Source organism: Halichoerus grypus, chromosome 13, assembly GCF_964656455.1.
Source record: "Halichoerus grypus chromosome 13, mHalGry1.hap1.1, whole genome shotgun sequence".
Taxonomy (NCBI): Eukaryota; Metazoa; Chordata; class Mammalia; order Carnivora; family Phocidae; genus Halichoerus; species Halichoerus grypus.
In genome coordinates this window covers 52,140,486-52,160,996 of record NC_135724.1, presented here as the reverse complement: position 1 = coordinate 52,160,996, position 20,511 = coordinate 52,140,486, and the positions used below count along the sequence as shown (strand labels likewise).

The following is a 20,511-nucleotide window of genomic DNA, read 5'->3' as shown; positions in this document are numbered from 1 at the left end:
TCACAGTGCATTAGTGTTAACTGTAGTTGTCACCAAGGAAGTTATTATAAAGTAGACTATGATATTGGGTCAGTTCAATATTTTGATAGATACAAGTGATCTGTGTTCAGTTGAGGTAATATCACTGTAATATCATGTCAGAACATAACCAACCAGCTCAATATGTATAATCTGAACAATGAGTTTATTTCTGTAATAATAGTTGATGTTCACTGAGTATTATGTGGCAGTCACTGGGTTAAGTGCATTATTGCATTTAATCTCCACAGCATTCCCATACTTTGGATATTATTTTGTAGAGAAGGAAAATGAAACTTAGGAAGGAGAATTAATTGCTTGAGGTTGCATGGCAATTAAGTGCCATCGATGGCCAGGAATCTAGCTTTAGTCTGCCTCTAAAATGCAGGCTCTGAGCACCAGGTTATGCCACCTGTTAATTTGTTACATAGTCTGAAAAGCAAAGAAAGAGAATCTCTTGTTGGTCAGACTGACCCTACTCTGACTTTAGGAAAGATAAAATGTATTGCTTCTCAAAGGCTTTAATTAATGAAAAAAGGGATTCAAATACTCAAGCTAGAAGCTGCGACTTTGAAAAACTTTCCTGACACGAGAGAAACAGTGGCTGTGTATTGTCAGACCAAAATTACCACCACATGCAACCCATTTTTAACTTGTTTTGCGTTTAGTTAGCCTCAAGTTCTTTTTTCACCTTGTGTTTTTTAAATGTACTGTACATGTGTCACGAACAGCACACCCAGAACCATATCTTGGCATTAAAATTCCATGAAGTCCATTTTGGGAATCAAATTACTACACCTATTTTTAGTTCTCAGCACAAATTACTTTTTCCATTACACTTTTAAATATCCAGTGATAAAGAGATTGAAAATAGCTCTTACAGCCAAATAAAAATCCTGCATTTGGTTTAATCAGGACAGACCCATTGACTCGCATTGGTGTAATTACATTACTGAAGCAGCTACCTGTGAGGGCCTCTTTCTTCCTCTCGTTAGGACTCCCCTCCCCATTTGCTGCTATATTTGTCTGCCCTCTTGGCCATAAAAGGCTGGCTATGTGGCTCTGACATTCTCCTGCCTGACCACATGCATTATTTTTGAACTGGTCCCCTGGGTCCTGTCTTTAGCCCTGCCTCTTCACTTTTTTGGGGGATTCAACCGACGTGGGATTTTCATTCTCTCATCCAGCTCCACAGCCACATCGGAGCATTTCTACCACCATCACTCCTTTGAACACGGGTAAGTGTGACACTGAGGTAGAAGAATGCACTTGATATTTGATGTGCTTAACAGCATTGCATGTGTGTGGTTTCTTCCCATCTTGTGAGTTCAGTGGTTTTCTCAGAGAGCGGTCAGAAGAGGAGAGAAATAGCGAAGGGGAGCCCCTGGGAAGGAAGACAAAAGCAGCAGGGTGCCAGTTTTCGCTGGCACTGCTCTCCTCTCACATCCATGCTGTTCTTTTTAAGTTAAGCTACTGTTTCTGGAACCATAAGGGGATAATGGTGGAACTGTAAGTGTGAGTCCAAGTACTCTTTCCAAGTTATAGTTCAATGGTCTGGTTAAAATCTGGAATGGATGAGGTGGCAGGATACAATGTGTTTTCTATCTTCCATATGCCTGCAATAGTCCCGATTATAAATTAGACCAAACGAGGTAAATTAACTCTGAAGTCCCTGGTTTCTAATTCAGTGATTTTGTTTGACAATGCCATGTGAATAGGTGTAAGAGTGCATTATGGTATTTCTAACATGGAAATGGCTAAATAATATTTCAGTGGCAACATAGATCCCCACAGAATGATCCTAAAGCTAACACTTTCTGTGAATGATTTAAATCAGCTTTTAGCCTCTAATGCCTATACAAAAGTATCATATCAGGATTATAATTATGGAATTAGTATTCCTTCCAAAATTCCCAAATTATGTTCAGAAAGAAAATGCAGGTCTTAAAGAAACAGAAGACAACCAAACCACCTTTCTTCCCAACATACTCTAGCAGTCATGTGTTGGGGATAATCCTCACTTACTTGACGAAGAGAAGGTAGCTTACCTTCATTCCAGAGGTCAGAGCGGTGACAGCCAGCTCTGATGACTTAAAGCCAGACCCTGTTCATTTGTAATACATTATGCATGTGTCTGTGATATGAAATACTATTAAAATAAATATATTTTGGGGAAAATAGAAATAAAGAGAGTGGAAAGTAGAATTGGGGCAAGATATTTAAAGATTTTATTTTGTGAAAATGACAGCATTTCAAGTCACGTTAGCATGTATGAACTTAGCTTATAACATAATACATAAGAAGGTTATTCATCATTTATTTGGATGTCATTTAAATAATATTTGCCATGTTACAATGTACTGTGTATCATTAAAGAAACTTACCTATTATCTTTATAACTGCTTAACATATTTCTGTATTAATATATTCGAATCCTTTTGTTTTATCAAAATTTATCTAATAATTATTCATTACATATGGTAATTTTCTGTATGTTTTAGAACAGAAGATAGCAATCTATTTAAGGGTTGAAGCAAAGTTGCTTGCCTAGTAGCTATTTTTTTCCTCTTGGGAAATGCCATGTAGACTGATATCTTCCATGAGCCCCAAGACAAATATTTCTGGAGTGCAGTTTGCTGGATTTTCTTCTCTAGGGAATACATACTGACGTTTAAAAGAGTTTAAATAGGGGCGCCTGGGTGGCTCAGTCGTTAAGCATCTGCCTTCGGTTCAGGTCATGATCCCAGGGTCCTGGGATCGAACCCCACATCGAGCCCTGCATCGAGCCCCGCATCGGGCTCCCTGCTCTGCGAGAAGCTTGCTTAATCCTCTCCCACTCCCCCCGTTTGTGTTCCCTCTCTCGCTGTGTCAAATAAATAAATAAAAAATCTTTAAAAAAAATAAACCATCTATATGTTGGTGACTGCTGAATGCAGGTGTCCATCCTGGACCTTTACCCTGTGCTCCAAAGTCATGAATGCAATTTAACATCTCCACTTGGATGTCTAGCAAGTATTCAACTGTAGAATATCTCAGACCCATCTCCTGTTCTTTCATCCCTAACTGTGCTTTCTTACACTCCTGCCCATCTCAGTTAGCAACTTCGATCTTCCAGTTACTCAGGAGAAAACCTCAGGATCATCTCTCACCCCTCTCTTTGTTTCACACCCTAATTCAGAACTTTCAGCAAATGCTGTTGGTTCTACCTTCAAAACATGTACTGAGTCTGATCACTTCTCACATTTCCACTGCCACCATTGTCATCTTTAGCCTGGACTATTGCAATGGCCTTTGCCTTCATTTGCTAGGGCTTCCCTAACAAAGTACCACAGACTGGGTGCCTTAAACAACAGAAATGTATCTTCTCACAATTCTGGAGGCTAGAAATCTGAGATCAAGGTGTTGGTAGAGTTATTTTTATCGGAGGCCTCTCTTCTTGGCTTATAGATGATCTTCTTTTCTCTTCACATAGTCTTCCTCTGTATATGTACACATCTGTGTCCTAATTTCCTCTTCGTATAGAGACACCAGTCATATTGAATGAGGGCCCATCCTAATAATCTCACGTTAGCCTTATTTCCTCTGTAAAGACCCTGTTTCCAGATACAGTCACATTTTGAAGTACTGGTGGTTAGGACTTCAACATATGAATCTGGGGGAATATAACTCAGTTCATAACAGCCTTCTTTTTTAAAAAAGTTTTTTTAAGATTTTATTTATTTGAGAGAGAGAGCGTGCATGAGCACGGGGAGGGGTAGAGAGGGAGGGATAAGCAAATTCCCCACTGAGCAGGGAGCCAGATGTGGGGCTCTATCCCAGGACCCCAGGATCATGACCTGAGCTGAAGGCAGATGCTTAATCGACTGAGCAACCCAGACGCCCTTAAAAAAAATTCTTTAAAGCTTTTATTTTTAAGTAATCTCTCCACCGAAAATGGGGCTCAAACCCACAACCCTGAGATCAAGAGTCGCACGTTCCACTGACTGAGCCAGCCAGGTGCCCCTATAACAGCCTTCTAATTGGTCTTCTGGCTTTCATTCTTGTCCCTCAATAGTCTGTCCTTTATACATCAGCAAGAGTCTCAGTTTGGAACCTTCTGATGGTTTTTCCAGCCCTTTCAGAGGGAAAGACAAAGACCCTACAGTTGCTCATCAGACCTACACTCTCTATCCCCCACCCCCCGACATCGTCTCCTATCCATCTCCCTGCACCCCGCTCACTCCTTGTAGCTTCACTGCCTATTTGTACTTCACTGCCTGGAGTACAACACGCATGTGCACACCCTAGAGTCTTTGCTATGGTCTTCCATCTAGGACACTCTTCTTCTAATTTTCTCATGCTCAGATGACACTTTTATGCTCAGAAGCCATCCCTGATGAGACTGTTTAAAATTGCATCCCAACTCCCTTTCCTGCTTTATTTTTCTCTGTAGCATTTAGCCCATTCTGTTATACCTTATATTTTACTTATTTTCTCTATTGGCTATCACCTGCAATAGAATATAAAGTTCTAGCTAAGGTTATCAGAGCAGGGATTTTGTTTTGTTCATCTCCATATTTCTTGTGCTGGAACAGTACCAGGCTTATAGTAGGTGCTCAATAATTATTTGTTGAATGAAACCACATTGACCGTGACACAGACTCTCCATCATTACATATTCTCCCAGACGAAGACCCTATCAGGATAAAATGCCAGAAAATTTGAAATACATATTATGAAAAGTCTGAGGAAAAAACACAATAGCTAGGGTAGGGAAGCTTTGTAAAGACCTCCTGGTTATTAAAACAAAACCCAAAAAACCAAACCCAGATTAGAAGGCAACCCAATGGTGGAGCGGGCTCATGTGGGCTATGAAGTAGAAAGTTTGCTGAGTAACCAGTTAAGCTAACCTTCACATCCTTTTCCATTTGCTCTTTGGAAAAGGTAAGAGTATTTACATCAATTTACATATTGATTTAGATACCTTGTTTCTTAATAGTTCACTCACAAGTTGCTGCTTTCTCGTAGGTCACCTGGTTCCCTCCAGGGCACACAATGTCTCTGCCCATTTATCAGAAGCTCCACCAGCACTATGACAGCAGCTACCGGAACAGGGACCTTCGCAGCACCATGAGCCAGTACCAGCAGGAGAAGAAAAGCTCTGCCATCTACACTCACGGCTCCACGGCCTACAGCAGCCGCTCCGCCACCGCGCACCGCCAGGAATCCGGGGCCTTCAGCCAGGCGTCCGTGGGCTCCTACCAGCAGCAGGCCTCCCGGGCCACCGAATCTACCCATGCCTTCGCAGCCAGTCGGAAGACAGCCTCGGCCTACGATTACGGCTACTCCCACGGGTATGTCAGAAGCAGCCTTCCAACCTTAGCTCAAAGGCACACTCTCTGAATAACCCTCCTACATCATGTTTTCCCTTCTTTTGGTCTGGCAGCCCTACATTTAAATCAGGTTTGGAGTGGGGCGCCTGGGTGGCTCAGTCGTTAAGCATCTGACTCTTGGTTTTGGCTCAGGTCATGATCTTAGGATCTTGAGATCAAGCCTCGTATAGGGCTCTGTGCTCAGCACAGAGTCTGCTTGTCCCTCTCCCTCTGCTTCTCCCCTGCGCTCTCTTTCTCTCTCTCTCTCTCTGAAATAAATAAATAAAATCTTTTAAAAAAACAAATCAGCTGTGGAGTGAGGCCATGTATTTGGGAGACCTGGGACTTACGTGTACCTGTTTCCCTTTACCGTTTGAGTTTCACAGAGAGCTTCATAATCACACTGGCGTGTCTTGCTTGTGTTGCCAACTGTGATATTGCTAGAAGCAGAGAAGTTCTGCCACAGATTGAGTTCAACATTCAGTAGCAGCAGAGCCAGAAAACATCATTTCAACGCTCACAGCAGGTTTCCTGGCCCTCAGAATGTTTCTACTTAGATGAGAAGCCAGTATAGAATTTAAAATTCACAGGTCACAGGCGCCCAAACCACAGCAGAGATGCGTTCTACTTTTTCAGTATCTGAGAGCCAGTATTAGAATTCTGAGCCATTGTTCAGGTAGGCAGCAGATATTTTTTTTAGCTAGAGCATTTTATACAACCAGGCCCCTATCTCAGTCAGCCTAAGACTACCAGAAACAAACCTGTATTCTGATAAAAGTAGATTTATCAACCCATTGCGATGAGGGAGACCACACAGCAGAGGAAAAGAGAGAGTTACTATATTAGGATTCTAGGAAGAGTGGAGTTTACATGCAGGTCTGGTCTGCAAAGCAAACCCAGCGTCCTGTTTCTATTGGAAACAGTGAAGTTGAGGACTGTTGTATCCAGAAGCCCTTTATGTGGAGCTCAGCACCTGAGTTGGGAACTGAGGCTGCTTCTCTGTGTCAACAGCAAATGGGGTCATCCAGGCAATGTCTCATTCTTACTGATAAAATTTCAAACAGCAAACTTACTGGTAATCTTTGATATTAGAGAAGAAAGTTTCTCAGTGAGTCTGTAGTCACTCAGAGAAGGAGGTTGCCACAACCCTTTTTAGCAGCAGTGTCCCTGAGAGAAATGTTTTCTGTGAACTTTGCAGTTGGCTTCTGTGTCTGTAGTTCCAGCCTGATGAATGCTGGGCAGATGCTTACTTTCTCAGCCCAAGCCGGTTTTTATTTTCTTGATATCCAGAATGAAATGTTTCATTGGGATTAAAAAACACTTGCAAGATTCACGTGATTTTATTAAAAATCTATCTATAGTCCACAGAAGGAATTGCTGAACTTGCAAATGTAAACATTTCTGGGATATATGGTAAATAACCACCTGCTGCCTCAAGTCTGCCTCTCCAAAGCATCTGGCATAGATTGCATTTTTTTAGTTATCAACATAATATAATTTTAAGTCTTACAAAATTTAAGTCCACAAAATATCTGTTAGGACAACTAGAAAAGTGTTTCTTTCTGGGAGTTAAGTTATTGAGGAAATAATGCAGTGGATTGTATGAATAGAAGTGAGGCTAGTTTCTGAAGGCAGAAATTCCTGAATCCCCGTTGGGTTTAAGCAGCACCTGATCTATGGCTGTTGTTTCTCCGGCACTGACAGGGACCTCCTGGGACCCTTCTGCTCTGTTTAGTAACAGAACCAGAGTCCGCTGGGGTTTGCCTGGAATGTCTGATGGCCACATTATGAAATTCCATTTAAAATGGAACAGGATCATTTTGCAATCTCACTTTCATGGGATATTCAGCAGGACTTGGTGTTGGTTGTAAATATGGAAATATGGTCACTAAGGTGAATTCATTTCTTTTAGCACTTGCTTTAAATGAACTGCCTTCCAAAGGAAAGTTGAGAGGAATTAACACCATGTGTATGGGACAGCATCATTTTGTTCTGAAGAATGTTCTATAGAACATTAAGAACCTCGTTTAGGAAAGCAGCTGTCTTTTAATAGAGGAGGATTACATTTTAAATATCCATTTTCATGGACTGTCTGTACTGAGTCTATAGAAGATGTTGCTAATGGAACTGCTTGTGTACTTATTTCATTTCCCCAAGGCAGTATGATCTATAAGTTTTATGAATTTGTATTTTAAAGAGATCTTTACTTCTTCAACTCTATTGCTAAATTTTATGTTAAATTATTTTAATTTTAAACAAAACATCCTTTTAACCACATGTGTAATATTCATATTTCTTTATACTGGGATATATTATATTAAACATTAGTAATTAAACCTTTGAGCACTTTTATATTTTATTCAGAAAACATTTGCTCTGTGTTATCTTTGGAAGACTTAGCCATTTCAGCTTTAAAAAGCCTCACATAGTAAAGTTTCTATAGGAAATGGAACTGTAATAATTTTTCTATACTCAACTTCATATTGTGTTCTTTCCTGCAATGTCTATATTTATGTAGATAGGTAGGTAGGTAGCTATTCATTAATGGCTTAATGTTTGAAGAACTCAAACTTATTGGTAGAAACATGTTGACCTAGAAATGTTGACCTAGAAACAAGAGAGGGAAGAAAACACCAATATTTTTTCCTTTGTGTAATGCAGTGTAAAGGAAAAGAAAGTCAACCTAATCCTGGGGTTTTTAGTTTTTCTTTTTTTAGACCTAGAGCTAACAGGTTCAGATAATATTCCTTGAACATTTCAAAATCTTCGTAATTCCTTTAGGTTGTGTTTTTGCTCTCTCAAAATGGAATAACTTTTCCCTGCTAAATGAAATATCTCTCTTTGGATTATGAAAAGTGTTGATTAAAACCCCTAGGTTTAGAAATGCGGTTCCATGGAATGTATGTAAACACTAGGCTTGATCTATTTTTAGCCTCTGCTTTGTAGTTAGATGTCCAGTAGTAAAGTGGAAACTATGGAGATTTATATGTGCTCAGGGCTTGGCTGACCTCAGTAGGTCTTAGGAACAATGGCCCGTTCAACATCAATGTGGTTGTAAGCACAGATCAGTTACCAATTGAATTCTGAGCCCAGGGTTATAAAATAAATCCTGGAAGACATATTCTAAATGCCTTTATTCTTAGTCACAGTGAGAAAAAAAAAACCCTAATTCAGGAAGACAAAAATGACACAAGATTATTGTTTTATGCTAGTAATCCACAAATACTATCAGAGATTAAAGGAGAAATGGTGCTCATAACTACCATTAGGCAATGGTTCTTAACTTCTATCCATGAATGGAGGGTCTTAGGTGATCTGAAATTATGTGCAAAATTAGGCACAGTTGAGAATTTGTTTTTGCTGAGAAAGATGGTAGCTTTCACCAGATTCTCAGAGAACCCTGTGACTCAACAAAGGTCAGAACCACCACCCTGGAAAGTCAACATATAAACATCAGACAACCCCGTGTGTGGCCTGAGGATCCCTTTCTTAATGCCAATATTATACAAAGTTAGGATGAAATAAGGCAGATGTTTACAGGGAGTGTGGTATTATAAGAATCAGGGTTCCTTCGTTTCTTTTGAGTAGGCTGGATCATACATTAAGTTGGAAATAATAAGTGAAATATTTTGTTACACTTGATAGGAATGAATAACTTTCAAAAAGCAGAGACAACACAGCATAGTTCTTAGATGATGGAGGGATGTAGAGTTGTCCCTCAACCCTTTGTAGAAATGGTAGATATTTAATTGCTTGATTCTAAACAGATTGACATTAAACCCATATGATGCAACTCAGCACAGCATCCTCTGTACCATTGTATCCTTACAATAACCCTGAGAGGTAGAAATTATATCCCCATTTTAAAAATGAGAAAATCAGAGACCAAATTGATTAAATAACTTTTCTCTCTTGCACTAAGAAGTGGTAGAATGATGATTTGAACCCCCATCCTACCCCAAACCCTCCACTCTTTTCATGGGTACCCAGTGACAGTTCTAATCAGCTAACTCCCCTTGACCTCCTGGCCACCAGATTTTTCTTAAAGCATCAATATATAGTTTTTCATTATATTTCCTTTTATTTGCCCTTCTTGTGGAGAGGCCGTTGAACACCAGAATAACTAAGATTCAGAGTAGGGAACAGGCGATCCTAGGAGCATTCATGAATGCCAAACCTGGAACCTCACAGACTGTTTAACTTGTCACTTAGAATCAGACATAGTGACTTGCCTGGGGCATTCTGCCTAACCTTAAATTGTGCCCTCACCTGCACTCATGTCACATTGATCAACTCCTCTCGGTTGTTACTACTATTATAGTTTGCAAAGAACACGCTAATGCTCAAAACAATTCCAATTCAGACAGAAGATACCAGTGCCAAAAATAGAGACCACTAAACACAGAAGCCCTCATCTTCTATTGGCAGGTCTGATTGCAGCAGAGACTGAGGGGGACCTGAGAACTTGCTCCATTTCCCACCCTGGTGTGGTTTCAAAAGACGTTAGCAAAGAAATCTACTGCCTTGTGGACATTTTTGTGTCTTGACCTCAGCTGTTGTCATCAGACTAGTATCCACTTTCTACATATTCTTTTCCAGATGTTATAATGCAAAGTGGATAGTCTTTGGGGTCAAATGAGCCTGTGCTTCCTTGCAATTAGGCTTGTGACTTCAGGAGCTAGTTAACCTCTCAGTTTCTTCATCTGTGAAGTGGGGAAAATGTTCATCCCTCATGTTGCGAAGTCTAAAAGAAATAATGACATAAGGTTCTTAGTGTAATAGCTGGCGCATGGGGACAGTCACTGAAGTCTAGGTATTGGTCATTCATTCAACAAATACTTCCTGAGTGCCTCCTGTGTGCTAAGCACTGCGCCAGGTGCTTAGGATAAACTGCTGAACAAAACCGACAAAGGTTCCTGCCCTCATGGAGCATATATTCTAGCATGAGGGACAGGCCATAAACAATAAACATAATAAAAAAGACATTGAATTTTATATCATGCTAGAAGGTAGTAGATTTTATGGAAGCAATAAAAAATAGAGTAGGCTAAGAAGGATCAGGTATGGGGGGCAGGCCCCTTTGAGAAGGTGATATCTGAGCAAAGACATGAAGTAGCAGAGGGAGTTCTCTGGGAGAAAGGTGCACCAGGCATCAGGAATTGCCACTGCAAGGCCTTTCAGCAAGGAACAGCATCGAGGCCACTGAGGGAATGGAGGAGTGAGGGAAAGAGCAGGTGAAGATGTCAGAAAGGTAATACTAGGGCAAGGCCAACCATATAGGGTCTTGTGGGCCATTGTAAGAATTTTTTATTCTGAGTTAGAGGGAAGGAGTTGTGACAAAGTTTAGGGAAGAGTAATGATATGAGCTGACTTAAGCTGTAACAGGATCGGTGTGTCTGCTGTGTGGAGAACAGACTGGTGCACAAGCAGAAGCAGGTTACCTAGGTAGGAGGCTAATGCTATAGTCCAGGCAGGAGCAGATGGGCAGACAGAACAGATATGGTGGTCTGTTAGTTATTGCTGAATTCTGAATTCCACCAATTTTTTTCATAGGGCTTTTCAGCTCCTGTAGCCACATAGTTTTGAGGCTGTGAAAAGATCCATATAGATTTTCTGTATACAATGAATTTTCTAAGATTCTCTTTAGGTAATGTGATGATGGTAATACCATATGCTTATTCTCCATTCCCCAAGATCCAACAAAGTAGCTTGTCCCATTGTTAGTGCTTTTTATGGGACTTAAGAAGAAAAGTACCTGAAATAACCATAGTTGTATGGGGATTTGAGTCCACTTGTAGATTCAAGTAGCTGAATCTGAATTACAAAAAATTATTGAACCATAGACTGTTATGGGAAATGAAGTTTGCTTGGAAAACTACTGATATATCCAGGCTGTGTATTCTTATCTTTTCTCCTCTAGAAATAGTCTTATAGCCTCTTCTCTAAATAAAAGTTTAACTATTATATATATAAGGAAAAAGCACCATGGTTTCTGGGTTACAAAAATCAATACAACGCTCTGGGATTTGTCTTACAGAATTTAAGTACCCAGAAAATGATGAATTAAATTACTTCCTATGTGATCAGAGAAGGTCAGAGGAAAATCTAATGAAAGCGGAAAAGCCAGTTACTTCCCCCCCCCCCCGAAATAGGCAAGTTTATTGCTATTTGCTTCTTTAAAAGGCAATTATGCACTGAATCCCAAAGACATACCCTGAGTCCAAGGAGAGTAGCCCTCACCATGTTCAGTCTCCTGTCCCTAGGAGTATCACTCCTGATAATACCAGCTTCATATAATCACCAGTTTGTAGATCCATGGAACTGTGAAATGGGCAAAGCAGGAAGAGACCAAAAGTTCATCTAACTCAAGCCCTTCCTTACACTGAGGCCAGGAAAGATGTTGGCTCATTCTCTGCTACTTATGCTTTATTACCCAAAAAATATTATTTGCTGGGCTCTTTTGCAAGTTAAATCCAAGTTTAGATGATACAAGATACTTCCAGAATGGCATTCATCTTCCCCAGACAGGTGAACCATCCTGTGAGAGGAAGGCATGTCCTTTAATAGTGTAGGAATAGAAGGAGTCAGCCAAAAGTGGAAGAAGGGCAAAGTGGTATCTCCCAGGCTCTGATGTGAAATGTTAGCTTTGTTCCTGGCTGGTTGGGCAGCGAGGTGTAACTGAGCTTCCCCACAGAGGTCTGTGAACTCTGGAAGCCCATGGGAGCCGTTGCAACAGGCTTGACCTTTTCCACAGCAGCCTTTCTAGATGAAACAGGAGAAAGCAGGAGCACTTCAAATGAGGAAGGTAGCTTCCATGACACCATAGTGACCATCCTCAAAGTGGGGCGGGATGTGGGTTTCTGGGCTGCCTTGTAAATAAGTTAGTAAGACTAACTTTTAAAAGTCCTGGAAAATTTTTAGTTCACAGATTTAGACTTTATAAGGTTTCTCCTGATACTATCTTCAAACAGCCTGCATAATATAATATCAAGGAAATAAGGAGTAAACCCTTTCACTTCTGCTTAAAAATAGGACATAATCTAGATCAATTGCTAAAATAGTCAGAAATGGATAAAAACTGAAGGATATATGTAGATAAGAACCACAAAATATTTAAATCTCTCAGTGTTTTACTCATCCGCTTTTTCTGGGACATATGACTGTTCTACATTCATGTTGAGAAGTGGTTCGGACCCCCATGGTATTTGCTTTTAGATCACGGCTATACATTAGCTGTGGAGAGTTACCAAAAATGTTACTTATCAGTGGAAAGTTACCAAAAATGTTACTTATCAGTGGAAACTTAAATAGTGGAAAAATAAAGCAATAAATAGAAGAAAAAATTGTGGTTATATTCCTATTTAAGTAACTAAACATTTTTTAAAAACTAAAAATGAGATATTTCTGTTGCTGAGAAAGAAATGGAGAGGGGGGGAGAAAGGATAAGTATAAGGCAAATAATGCAAAACAAACAAAAAACCCAAGGGTGGTTGTTTGTTATGACACTACATGTCAGTAAATTTCAAGAGTGATGTTGATCAAACTAAATTCATGTTTATATCTTATAAGTAGCTTTTTCTGCAAAGTATATTAGCAAAAAAGAAAGGACTCAAAGCCTCCTACTTATCTACTAACTTTGATGTTCTCCTGAAACCTCCATAAGTGTTGAGATTGGGAAACAGGAAAATTGAAATGTCAGTAGAAAGTGTTGAGCCTGACATGATACCCATATCAAAGGAGGATCATTGAATGAAGTTGTTTTAAATCAAAAGTAGATCCAAAACAACCTTTTCGTAAAACCCCAAATAAAGTATTCTTTCAAGTTTTGCAAGAGGGAGAAATGTGGCTGATGGAAAAGTAGAAATGGAAAAAGAGACTGCAAACTTCAAGTGCTTGCTCCTGACCCTCTAGGGGGTCCTGAAGATGAAAGAGATGGAACTTCGGATATGAGAAACGCGGAGTGGCTGTCTCGAGGAGCAGACAGCCAAGAAGGATGGTTTGTTTTTTTTTTTAAAGATTTTATTTATTTATTTGACAGAGAGAGAGCGAGAGAGGGAACACAAGTAGGAGGGACTGGGAGAGAGAGAAGCAGACTCCCCACTGAGCAGGGAGCCCCAACTTGGGGCTTGATCTTAGGACCTGAGCTGAAGGCAGATGCTTAACCAACTGAGCCACCCAGGCTCCCCTTTCATATCTTCTAAGAGTTTTATAATTTTAGCTTTTACATATAGAAATTTGATCCATTTTTAATTAAATTATATGTGTGATATTGAGTAAAGTTCTAAACTCATCCTTTCACATATGGATATACAATTGTTCCAGCATCATTTGTTGAAAAGACTTTCTTTCCCCTTTAATTCCTTGGCACTTTATAAAAAATTAATTGATCATAAATAGAAAGGTGTGTTTCTCTCAGTTCTGTTCCACTGATCTATATGCCTATCCTTACACCAGTATCCCAGGGGTTTAATTACTGTTGCTTAGAAAAAGTTTTGAAATGGGTGAATATAAGTCTTCAACTTAGTTCCTCTTTTATGGAAAATCTTTTGCCTATGTGTTCCTTCATATTTCTATATAAATTTTAAGATCACCTTGTCAATGTCTACAAAGAAAAACATCTGCTGGGATTTTGATAAGAATCATGTTGAAACTGTAGAACAATTTTGAAAAATGTGTCATCTTAACAATGTCAAGTCTTTCAGTCCATGAACATGGAATATTTATTTATTCAGATCTTTTTTCACCATTATCATAATAATGTTTTATCATTTTCGAATACAAGTTTTATACTTCTTTGTCAAAGTTATTCCTAAATATTTTATATTTTTGGTACTATTGTGAATGCAGGTGTTGTCTTAATTGTATTTTTGCATTGTTCATTGTTAGTACATAGAAATATAATTTTTGTGTTTTGATTTTGTATCCTGTAACCTTGCTGAACTAATTTATTAGTACTAGCATTTTTGTGTGTATTTGTATTTCTTAGGATTTTCTACATACATGATTCTATCAACAACTAAAGATAGACTTCTTCCTTTTAGTTGTTTTTTTTTTTTTTTAAACTGTCCTGGCTAGAAACTCTGATACAATGTTGAATAGAAGTGCAAGAGCAAATATCATACCCTTATTCCCAATTTCAGGAGGAAAGCATTTATTTTTTACTATTAAATTTGATACTAGCTATGGATTTTTCATAGATGGCCTTTATCGCATTGAGGAAATTCCCTCCTATTCCTGTTTTATTGAGAGTTTTTAACATGAAGGAATGCTGAATTTTGTCAAATACTGTCATCTATTGAGATGATAATGTGATTTTTGTTCTTCATTCTATTAATATGGTATATATTACACTAATTGATTTTCAAATGGTAAATCAACCTTGCATACCTGGGATAAACTCCACTTAGTTTAATATTTTATATGTTGCTGGATTCAGTTTGCTAATATTGTGTGAAGGATTTCTGCATCTATGTTCATGAGGGTTATTGGTCTGTAGTTTTCTTTTACTATAATGTCTTTGTTTGGCTTTGATATCGGGTAATACTGGCCTTATAGAATAAGTTGGGAAGTGTTTCCTTCTCCTCTGTTTTGGAAGAAATTAGGAAGCGATTGGTATTATTTCTTCTTTAAATGTTTGATGGAATTCTTCAGTGAAGCCATTTAATTGTGCAAAGATTTTAAATTACTAATTCAACTTTTTAATTTATTATTCGTCCATTCAGAGTTTTAATTTCTTCTCAAGCTAGTTTTGGTAATTTGAGTCTTTATAGGAATTTTTCCATTTCATTTAAGTGATTGAATTTCTTGATATAAATGCATCTACCATTTGCTTGTGAGCCACTTAATTTCTGTAGGGTTGGTAGTGATGTTTCCTCTTTCATTCTTGACTTTGGTAATTTGTGTCTTCTCTCTTTTTTCATGGTTAGTCTAGTGAAAGGTTTGTCAATTTTCTTGATCTTTTCAGTGAACCAACCTTTGTTTAACTGATTTTATTTGTTGTTGTTCTTTTTTTCTATTTCACTGATTTCTTCTCTAATCTTTATTATATCTCCCTTCTTTTTGTTTCATGTTTAGTTTAATCTTTTTTCAAACTTCTTACAGTGCTTAAATTATTAATTTGAGACCTTTCTTCTTTTCTAAGATAGACACTTAAAGCTATAAACATTCCTCTAACCACTGCTTTGCCGTATCCCATATATTTTGATATGTTGTGTTTTTTTGTTTTCATGTAGTTCACAATATCTTCTAATTCCATTGTGATTTCTTTTCTCATAAGTGAGTTATTTAGAAGTATGTTGTTAGTCTCCTGATGCTTGAGGATTTTCTAAATTCCTTTCTTCTATAGATTCTTATTTAGTTCTTCTGCTGTCAGATAATATATTTTGTATGATTTAAATCCATTTAAAATGAGATTGTTTTGTGAGGTAGCATATGAACTGTCCTGGAGAATGTTGAAAAGAATATGTACTTTGTTGCCATTGGGTAAAGTATTCTAGAAAGGTCAGTTAGGTCAAGTTGATTGATAATGTTATTTAAGACACCTACATCCTTGCTTTTGTCTAGTTTTATCAGTTATTGAGAGTACCATATTGAAGTCTCCAGTCATTTTTAATTTTCTGTTTTTTCTTTCAATTATGTCACTTTTTGCTTCACATATTTTAGGACTCTGTTGGTGCATATAAATTTGTAATTGCCATACTTTTCTGAGGAATTGACCCTCTTATCATTATGAAATGTTTCTCTCTGTCCCTAGTAATATTTTGGTTTAAAGTATATTTTTTTATATTAATATAACCTCTCTGGCTCCTTGTGGTTATCATTTGCACAGTATATCTTTTTCATTCTTTTACTTTAGCACATGTGTGTCTTTGAATTTTTTTTTGAAGCTATGATTTTTAAGTTATCTCTACAACCAACGTGGGGCTTAAACTCATAATCCCAAGATCAAGAGTCACATGCTTCACTAACTGAGCCAGCCAGGTGCCCCTATATATCTTTGAACTTATGGTGTGGCTTTCATAGCAGCATACAATTGGATTTTTAAAAATCCATTCTGACAATCTCTGCTGTTCCTTGGAGTTTTTAATCCCTTCACATTTAATAAAATTACCGAAATGGCTGGACTTACATTTGGTACTTTTGTGGGGTTTTTGGTATATCTCATATCCTTTGTTCATTTGTTCCTCCTTTATTGCCCTGTTTTGTGTTAAATAGATATTTTTAGTGTACCATTTAATTTCTTTGTTTCTTAACTGTATTTTTTGTTTTTTTCTTAAAGGGATTGCTTTAGGAATTATAATACACGTATTAACTCATCCCATTCTACTTCACATTTATAGTAATTTATTACTGGTAGAAATAGAAATTTTGTTCCAATATAGCTTCGTTTCCTCCCCTGCCTTTTGAACTACTGTCATATATATTACAGTTATATATATTATAAACCCAACAATGCATTGTGTTAACTATTGTTTTATGCAATCTTATATCTTCAAAGAATTTAAGAGAATAAAAAAATATATATATATATTCATATACATATTTACCCAGTTATTTGCTTTGCGGTGCTCTTCATTTTTTTGTGTGGGTTCAGATTACTGTCTGGTGTCATTTCCTTTAAACCTGAGGGATTTGCTTTAGCATTTCTTGTAAGGCAGGTCTGCTAGCAATCAATTCAGTTTTTATTTGTCTGGGAATCTTTACTTAGCTTTTAGTTTTGAGTGATATTTTATTAGATACTGAATTTTTTATTGAGGTATAGTTGACACACAATGCCATTAGTTTCAGGTGTACAGCATAGTGATTCAACAAGTCTATACATTATGCACTGCTCACCACAAGTGTAGCTACCATGTTACCATATGACACTGTTACAGTACCATTAATTATATTTCCTATGCTATAACTTTCATTTCCATGACTTATTCATTCCATAATGGGAAGCCTGTATCTTCCACTCCCCTTCACCCATTTTGCCCATCCTCCCACCCCCTCGCCTCTGGCAACCATCAGATTGTTCTTTATGTTTATAGGTCTGTTTCTGCTTTTTGTTTGTTTTGTTTTTTAGATTGCACATAAAGTGAAATCACATGATATTTATCTTTGACTTATTTCACTTAGCATAATGCCTTCTTGGTGTATCCATGTTGTAAATGGCAAGATCTTATCTTTTTTTATCACTGAGTAATATTCCATTATATATATTTATATATATATAAAGTAATGTAATATATATATAATGGAATTTATATATAATGGAATAGAATATATATATAAGAATGACTTTTTTTATTAACATATAATGTATTGTTTCAGGGGTACAGGTCTGTGATTCATCAGTCTTACACAATTCACAGCGCCCACCATAGCACATACTCTCCCCAATGTCCATCACCCAGCCACCCCATCCCTTCCTCCCCCCTCCACTCCAACAACCCTCAGTTTGTTTCCTGAGATTAAGAGTCTCTTATAGTTTGTCTCCCTCTCTGGTTTCGTCCCGTTTCATTTTTCCCTCTCTTCCCCCATGATCCTCTGCCTTGTTTCTCAAATTCCACATATCAGTGAGATCATATGATAATTGTCTTTCTCTGATTGACTTATTTCGCTTAGCATAATACCCTCTAGTTCCATCCACATCGTTGCAAATGGCAAGATTTCATTTTTGATGGCTGCATAATATTCCATTGTATAAATATACCACATCTTCTTTATCCATTCATCTGTTGATGGACATCTAGGCTCTTTCCATAGTTTGGCTATTGTGGACATTGCTGCTATAAACATTGGGGTGCATGTGCCCCTTTGGATCACTACATTTGTATCTTTGGGGTAAATACCCAGTAGTGTAATTGCTGGGTTGTAGGGTAGCTCTATTTTCAAATTTCTGAGGAACCTCCATACTGTTTTCCAGAGTGGCTGCACCAGCTTGCATTCTCACCAACAGTGTAGGAGGGTTCCCCTTTCTCCGCATCCTCGCCAACATCTGTCATTTCCTGACTTTCTTCTTTGCATAAATGTCTGTTCATGTCTTCTGCGCATTTCTTGATTGGACTAGTTGTTCTTTGGGTGTTGAGTTTGATAAGTTCTTTATAGATTTTTGGATACTAGCCCTTTATCTGATATGTCATTTGCAAATATCTTTTCCCATTCTGTTGGTTGTCTTTTGGTTTTGTTGATTGCTTCCTTTCAATGGACACTTGGGCTGCTTCCATACGTTGGCTATTGTAAATAATACTTTAGTAAACATAGGAGTGCATATATCTTTTTGAATTAGTGTTTTCATTTTATTTGGGTTAAATACCCAATAGTGGAATTACTAGATCATATGATATTTCTATTTTTAATTTTTTGAGGTGTCTCCATACTGTTTTCCACAGTGGCTGCACCAACTTACATTCCCACCAACAATGTACAAAGATTCTTTTTTTTCTACATCCTTGTCAACACTTGTTATTTCTTGTCTTTTTGATTCTAGCCAGTCTGACAGGTATAAGGCAATAATCTCACTGTGGTTTTGATTTGCATTTCCATGACGATTAATGATGTTGAGCATCTTTTCATGTGTTTGTTGGCCATCTGTATGTCTTATTTGTAAAAATGTCTATTCAGGTCCTCTGCCCATTTTTAAATCAGATTTTTTATGTGGAATTGTATAAGTTCTTTACATATTTTAGATATTAATCCCTTACCAGATATATTACTTGCAAATATCTTCTCCCATTCAATAGGTTGCCTTTTTGTTTTATTGATGGTTTCCTTTACAATGCAAAAGCTTTTTATTTTGGTATAGTCCCAATAGTTTATTTTTGCTTTTGTCTTTCTGAATATAGAATTTTTGATTAACTTTTTTTCAGAACTTAATATATCATATCAATGCCTTCTGGGATATATTGTTTCTGATAAAGTGTCAACGATTAATATATTTTTCTCCTATATGTGATTAACCATTTTATTCTTGCTACTTTCAAGATTTCTCTCTGGCTTTATCTAGGTGTGTATCTCTTTGTGTGTATGTTACCTGGGTTTATTGAGCATCTTGGATCCATAGAGTAATAGTTTTCATCAGATTTGGGGAACTTTAGGCCATTATTTCTTTGAATATATTTTCCTACTCTTTATCGATCCTCTTTTCAATATTACTGTTACTCATATATTGGTATGTTTAATATTGTCCCACAGATCTCTGAAGGTTTTAAAAGTTTTCTTCATTCTTTTCTCTTTCTGATTTTTATTTTTATTTTTAAAGATTTTATTTATTTATTTATTTATCAGAGAGATAGAGCACAAGCAGGGGGTGCGGCAGGCAAAGCGAGAAGCAGGCTCCCCACTGAGCAAGGAGGCTGATGTGGGACTCAATCCTAGGACCCTGGGATCATCACGTGAGCTGAAGGCAGATGCCTAACTGACTGAGCCATCCAGGCATCCCATCTTTCTGTTTTTTAGACTGGATAATTTTTATCTTCAAGTTCACTGATTCTTTATTCTTCTATCTAAAATCTCTTGAGTCCCTTTAATAAATTTTTCATTAAAGTTATTATACTTTTAAACTCCACAATGTTCATTTGATCCTATTTTAGAATTTCTTGGGTTTTTTTTTTTTAAATATTTATTTATTTAGGGGTACCTGGGTGGCTCAGTCAGTAAAGCGTCTGCCTTTGGCTCAGGTCATGATCATGAGGTCTTGGGATTGAGCCCCGTGTCAGGCTCCTTGAGGGAGCCTGCTTCTCCCTCTCCCTCTGCCAACTCCCCCTGCTTGTGCTCTCTCTCTTTCTCTCTCAATTAAATAAATTTGAGTTTTTATTTATTTATTTGAGAGAGGAAGAGAGAGAGAGAGCATGAGTGGGGGAAGGACAGAGGGAAAGAATCTCAGGCAGACTCCCCCTGCATGCAGAGCCCAACATGGGGCTCAATCTCACAACCCTGAAGTCATGACCTGAGCCGCAATCAAGAATTAGACACTTAGCCGACTGAGCCACCCAGGTGCCCCCCCCATTTTGTTATTTCTATGTCTTTGTCGACATTCTCTCTTCTTTTGAGTCATTGTCATAATACTTTCCTTTAGTTCTTTAAACATGGTTTCCTTTATTAGTCTTTGAACATATTTATAATTGCTGCTTTGAAGTCTTTGTTAAATCCAACATCA

At 37.8% G+C, this 20,511-nt stretch overlaps 1 protein-coding gene across 2 annotated transcripts in view; it reads left to right on the top strand.

Moving 5' to 3' along the window:
* MYOM1 (myomesin 1) overlaps window positions 1-20,511 on the top strand; it is a 163,299-nt gene that overhangs the window by 29,386 nt on the left and 113,402 nt on the right. Inside the window, exons 1-2 of one of the 2 annotated variants that reach the window (XM_078060562.1) lie at window positions 898-1,256; window positions 5,026-5,351. In XM_078060562.1, coding sequence (XP_077916688.1) covers window positions 5,053-5,351 — 299 coding nt within the window. In that variant the 5' untranslated portion in view covers window positions 898-1,256; window positions 5,026-5,052. Of the gene's footprint in view, window positions 1-897; window positions 1,257-5,025; window positions 5,352-20,511 lie in introns of those variants that run through there. The other variant, XM_036122338.2, reaches the window with a different exon arrangement.